Consider the following 5,462-nt stretch of genomic DNA (forward strand, 5'->3'; position numbering starts at 1 on the left):
GCTGCTGCGGCTGCTGCTGCTGCTGCTGCTGCTGCTGCTGCTGCTGCTGCTGCTGCTGCTGCTGCTGCTGCCGCCGCCGCAGCAGCAGCAGCAGCGGCCGTTTCTGCCGCCCGTACTTCTCTAGCAGTCAGCTGTTGCTGCCGCTCACCTGGCGCTGACACTTGCTTGGTGCAACGCGTCGCTGCAGCCGCCGCAGGTCACACTGCCTAGTCCGGGGTCGCCATGGGAGTCATGCAACCTGCCTCGCGTACGCTCTGCGCAGGCCCGAGGCGCTGATCCCCATCACGAAGGGCAGCAGGCACCTGGTGCTGGTGGGAGACCACAAGCAGCTGCCACCCGTGGTGCAGAGCCAGGCCGCCAAGCAAGGCGGGCTGGGCACGAGCCTGTTTGAGCGCCTGCTGGATGCCGGGGCTCCCAGCGCCATGCTGCAGGTGGGCAGCACGTGCCAGTTGCGCCACGTGACCAATCAGCACGGGTGTGCTGGGGACCAAAGTTGAGCGGATCGAGGTGTGCTGGACAAGCCTGAGCCACCTACATAGCTGCCACACGGCAGCTAGACGGCTCAACACCACGAAGGCATTCGTGATGGTCACACCACCCTCAACAAACAAGCATACACAACAGGCGGGCTGCTGCTCCATGCACCCCTCTTTCATCCCAAAGGTGCACTACCGCATGCATCCCTCTCTGTCAGCCTTCCCCAATGCACAGGTATGTCTGGCCACCACCATCCAGCAGCATATACAGCAGCCCTGCAAGATTGAGATGTTGCTGACTGCAAGCAGCTTGTCTGCCGAACAAGTGCAAATGATCTGGCCTGCAGACCGTCAGCGCGCTTCCGTTCTGCCCGATGCCTTGTTGCGATGCGGCACCGCGGATGCCCTGCTTCCTTGATTATGCTGACCCCATGGATGACGTACGAGCGGTGTACTGCCACGTTGCAACAGTTCTACGATGGCCTGCTGGTTGATGGCGTGAGGGCCGCCGACCGCACGCGCCCCGAGGGCTTTGCGTTCCCATCGGCGGGCCACAACGTGGTGCTGGTGGACATCGACGGCGAGGAGCAGACCAGCCTGCGCGGCAGCCACAGCAATGAAAAGGTGCAGCCGGCAGGCAGCTGGCTGCCGGGTGCAGGGCCACGCCTCCTGCCCTACTAGGCCAGTAGTGGTTGTTATAAACACGCCTCTTGTCCAGGTGCCCCTGGCCAGAGGCGCCCCGGATCAAACAGCCGGTTGAGCGTATGTGTATGTATCAACCTTGGACTGCCGCCTGCCTGGAACACAACTGCATCCTCAGGAGGCTGAGGTCGTGGTGCGGCTGGTGACGAGGCTGGTAGAGCGGTGCGGCCTGCGCACAGGCCAGGTCGGCATCATCTCGCCTTACAAGGCCCAGGTGCAGCTGCTGGCGCGGAAGCTGCCGTTTGAGACCACCACCAAGGTCGGCGGCGGGGGCGACGACGACGGTGAGCGGGGAATGCGGCAAGCTGTTTTGCTTGTCAGGGCTTCAGCACGCAACGCGTTGTTGCACCCTGCACCTAGGTTTGTAGGCCTGCAATTTCCCCCACCCTGCAAGTACCCCAGGCCCTTCGAACATGATTGCCATACGTCTCCCGGGGTCGGCGTGCGCAGCATCAAAAGCGTTGCAATACATCAGATTCTTAGCAGTTTTTGTTCTTGTTTTCCCACCCTGCGCTCCCACCATGACACCCCACACCCGCCGGCACCCTTGCCGCAGATGAGGCTGCGAGGCTCAACCTGCTGGAGTGCAAGTCGGTGGACGGCTACCAGGGGCGCGAGAAGGAGGTCATCGTGTTCAGCGCGGTGCGCTGCAACTCGCGGCGCGAGGTGAGGCTGCAGCCATGGGGCCGCTTGGGGATCCAGGGGGCCAAACTTCATCGGCACGCGCGCGCAAGCCGGACATGACGACGGGCAGCGGATTGAACAGCGTATTGCACCACGTTGGCGGAGGTGAGTGTGTGTACCAGGCTCGCCGGGCCGGCGCCTTTCTCAGGTGTTTGATACCTACACACTTTTGCTGCGTCTGCAGATCGGGTTCCTGAAGGACTGGCGGCGCCTGAACGTGGCCCTGACGCGCGCGCGGCGCGCGCTGGTGGTGGTGGGCAGCTGCCGCACGCTGCGCGGCGACGAGAACTGGGGGGCGTTTGTGGAGTGGGCGGAGGCCAATGGCTGCGTGGCCAAGGCGTCCCAGCTGTAAGCTTGAGCCTGGGAATACGGGGCTTTAAAGAATCCTCCTCACAGGCTGCCCAACCGCCTCATGCGGCTGAGCTCTGCGGGGCCGCGCAGCGTCAGAGCCGGCCGGGCTCCCCTGTGAGGGGGGCGCCCCAGCTACGCTGGCTCTCGGCCTGCTGAGCCGGGCCGCTGCGGCAGCCTGGCCAAGCGTCCGTGCGCACAACTCATTGAATTGTGTCAAAGACACAGAGGGGGGCACCGCACACATGTTTCCTCTGATTTGTGCAAATCTTCACATGCGAGGAACCCAGCCGCAGGCGGCTTGCTCAAATGCCTGAGTACCGGACCTGCCCCACGTGCGGGTACGTATACAGTACGTCAATATTCAGACAGCACAACTGCGCTTTCATGCATGCATGCGTGTGCATACGGTAACAAGTGCTGTCATGATTTTGGGCAAGCCGGTCCTGATCGTGATGCAGCTTCTGCCCCGTCGTCGCTTCTGGCGCCGCCACGCCACGTGTGACCACAGCCGGCAAGTACTGCTTCGTAAACCAAAATTATCACAATTGAGATTGCTTTTACTGGCAAAGTGACGGGGATTCGGCTCCGCAAGCTCTTCCGGTCACGCCCGCTCGCGTATGTTCCGTGAGGTTCACTTGTGACAATTCTATCAGATGAACATCTGTCACACGAGCAATCACAGCTGCTGGTTGTGACAAAGCGGAGATCCTGGGATTATTCCTGTTCGCTAAGGTGCATGTGCACCGGCTTCGACACGAAAGAAGCGGTGGCCTGGGTTTCTCTTCAGGTCTACTCCACATAGTCTTCCTGCGTAGCTGAGACCTGCGGCGGGCGAGCCTTTCGCAGCGGGCGCCGCTCGGCGCTGCAGGTGCATCATCAGTAGCGTGGTCGGTCGGTTGTCTCATGGGCGGGGCTCAGGAGGCCTGGAACATCAGAATCACTGTACAGTCAGAGGTGCTCTATCTGACAGCTGCAGATAGATGCACACAGCAGAGGACGGTGCGGTCAGCCCCGACGTCAAACGTGCCTGTCGCTTGACACACACACTCTCGCCGTGTGCCACCCGCGGCCCCACTGCGCAGACACCTGCTCTGGGTGCGCGGCCATGGTGATGAAGCGGGATGGCAGCGTGGACGTCGATCCCGACTGCTACCCTGGCCAGGTGCAGTGCCCAAGCGCGTGGCGAAGCCGGGCGGCCGCAGCGTGTTGGAGCAGCAGCAGCATTGCGGCCGCTTGCATCTATCACGCAAGGGGGCAGCGGGGGCGGGTGTGCCTGCATGCGACCCCGCATGGCACGTCATGAGGCGCATGCGTGGCACCCCGCATATAGCAGCAGCTGCTCGCCCCAAGCCTTGCATGCCGCCAGCGCTGTGCGCACAATGCCTTTCCTCGCGCCTGACCACTGGGGGCGGTTGCAACCCACCAGCTTGCTGCTGCTGGCAAGTAATCAGCCCCACGCCGCATCAAACTCTCGCGGCGACGGCGTCCCCGCTGATCAGCGCCCCGCCTCCCTCCCGCCCGCTCGCACGTGCCGCGCAGCCTGAGACGGAAAGCGCGTCGGTAGTCGGCGGCGTCCCAACGGTCTTGTCCAAGCTCCAGAAATGGGTGCGCGAGCGCGCGCGCGTGCGCGGCCGCCTTTGCACCGCGGCCACACGCTGGATGCGCTGCTCTCGCCCTACAGCCCCAGCGCCTGTTCCGTTTTCCCTGTATCGTGGGTCGAGCCGCCGCGGCCCCGACTGAACACGCCCAGCGCGACTCTCTTCGCCACCGCCGCTGTCATCCCCGCAGGGCGACTACGACAGCGTGGGGCAGCCAGTGGGGCCGACGCGGCTGCTGCCCATGAAGACGCCGCTGTCAAAGGAGATCCTATCTGATTGGCAGGTGAGCCCCTTGAATGATCGACTGCGGGGAGGGGAGAGAGTGAGCCGAAGGCTGGCGGAGGGGTGTGTATGCATGTCTGCTTGTCTTCTGCCCACTCTATATGTCAAATTCGCATGCGTCGGCGTCGGCCGAGTCTGTCTGTTGTGTATGTGACACGTGCGCTTGACAGCGCTCGCGCACACCTCATGCTCTCCTCCTCGACCGCGCGCCTGCCGCGCAGCTGCCCGAGCCCCCCAAGCACTCCCTAACGATCGAGCAGCTGCTGTCAACCCAGGCCGCCGCGGGGCGGCGGATCGGGTGCATCGTTGACCTGTCCAACCATGGTGCGGCGGCGAGTCCCAGGCAGCCGGGCAGGGCTCAATGCGCGGTGCTCGAGTGCCCGTGCGGCTCCGCCAAACGCAGCCCCCTGCTCCCGCCGCTTGACGCGCCGCTTGCACCCCTCGCTTTGACCGGGTGGCAGCGGAGCGCCTCAGCACAGCTGGCTCGCCAAGTGTGCTTCTCCACCTAAATCTCAAGTGCCATCTCTGCCTCGCTGTCAGCCACACCCTTGACCCCCTGTAACCCCCTTCCGGCTCGACGCGCCGGGCCCTCCACGCCCCAGACTGCCTGTATGAGTCAGACCTGCCGCCTGCTGGCCTGGAGTACCGCCACCTCCACTGTATCGCCAAGGAGCTGCCATCACACGAGTGCATTGCGCGGGTGAGTCATGCACTTCCCCGAGCTACACAGCCCATGGTGAAGCATGCATGTGCGGGTGGTTGTTCAGTTGATTGCAGGAATGGAAGCTGAGGGCACGACACGGCGCCGACAGACGCTGCCCGCGCTCGGCTCGGGGCGGGGCCCGAGGTGCTGGGCAGGAGTGCTTTTTGTGCCATGCAGGGGGGTCGGGTGTGGTCGCCCACCGGCTGGGCCGCCGCATGCACAAATCCGTGCAGGTGGCGGCCGTTGTGAGGGACTTCTTTTCTCGACACCCGAACGAATTCATCGGGATACACTGCGCATACGTGAGCCGCGGCCGCACCCTCGCGCCTGCGCCCGCGGGGGGCGACGGCACGGCCCCCTGCCCTGATGCGAGCAGGTCCCTGCCCCCGCCGGCACCTGCCGTGGGCGCCGCGGCGGGCGCTCCCCGCTCGAGCCGGCCCCCTGTTTGCGGCGACCCGACCGGCCCTGCCCCGGCGTCGCCTTTTTCGCCCCCAGGGGTTCAACCGCACCGGGTTTGTGGTGGCGTCGCTGCTGGTCGAGTGCTGGGGCCTGCCAGTCGCGGCCGCCCTCGACGCCTTTGCGCGCGCGCGGCCGCCGGGCGTGAAGCACGAGCGGTTCAGAGAGGAGTTGTACCACCGATACGGGCAAGATGGGCGCGGCGGCGCC

At 64.6% G+C, this 5,462-nt stretch overlaps 2 protein-coding genes across 2 annotated transcripts in view; both read left to right on the forward strand.

The window, feature by feature from the left end:
* Positions 1-2,214, forward strand: part of MNEG_4114 (hypothetical protein) — a gene marked incomplete at both ends in the record, with an annotated part of 2,908 nt that extends 694 nt beyond the window's left edge. The window contains 6 exons of the mRNA XM_014047413.1: positions 263-431; positions 664-711; positions 948-1,100; positions 1,297-1,462; positions 1,735-1,844; positions 2,047-2,214. Coding sequence (XP_013902867.1) covers positions 263-431; positions 664-711; positions 948-1,100; positions 1,297-1,462; positions 1,735-1,844; positions 2,047-2,214 — 814 coding nt within the window. The remainder of the gene's footprint in view (positions 1-262; positions 432-663; positions 712-947; positions 1,101-1,296; positions 1,463-1,734; positions 1,845-2,046) is intronic.
* A 1,104-nt stretch (positions 2,215-3,318) lies between these two features.
* Positions 3,319-5,462, forward strand: part of MNEG_4115 (hypothetical protein) — a gene marked incomplete at both ends in the record, with an annotated part of 3,462 nt that continues 1,318 nt past the window's right edge. Inside the window, 7 exons of the mRNA XM_014047414.1 lie at positions 3,319-3,375; positions 3,753-3,818; positions 4,002-4,094; positions 4,315-4,417; positions 4,696-4,793; positions 5,030-5,197; positions 5,292-5,410. Coding sequence (XP_013902868.1) covers positions 3,319-3,375; positions 3,753-3,818; positions 4,002-4,094; positions 4,315-4,417; positions 4,696-4,793; positions 5,030-5,197; positions 5,292-5,410 — 704 coding nt within the window. The remainder of the gene's footprint in view (positions 3,376-3,752; positions 3,819-4,001; positions 4,095-4,314; positions 4,418-4,695; positions 4,794-5,029; positions 5,198-5,291; positions 5,411-5,462) is intronic.

This window comes from Monoraphidium neglectum (assembly GCF_000611645.1).
Source record: "Monoraphidium neglectum strain SAG 48.87 unplaced genomic scaffold scaffold00553, whole genome shotgun sequence".
NCBI classification, from domain to species: Eukaryota; Viridiplantae; Chlorophyta; class Chlorophyceae; order Sphaeropleales; family Selenastraceae; genus Monoraphidium; species Monoraphidium neglectum.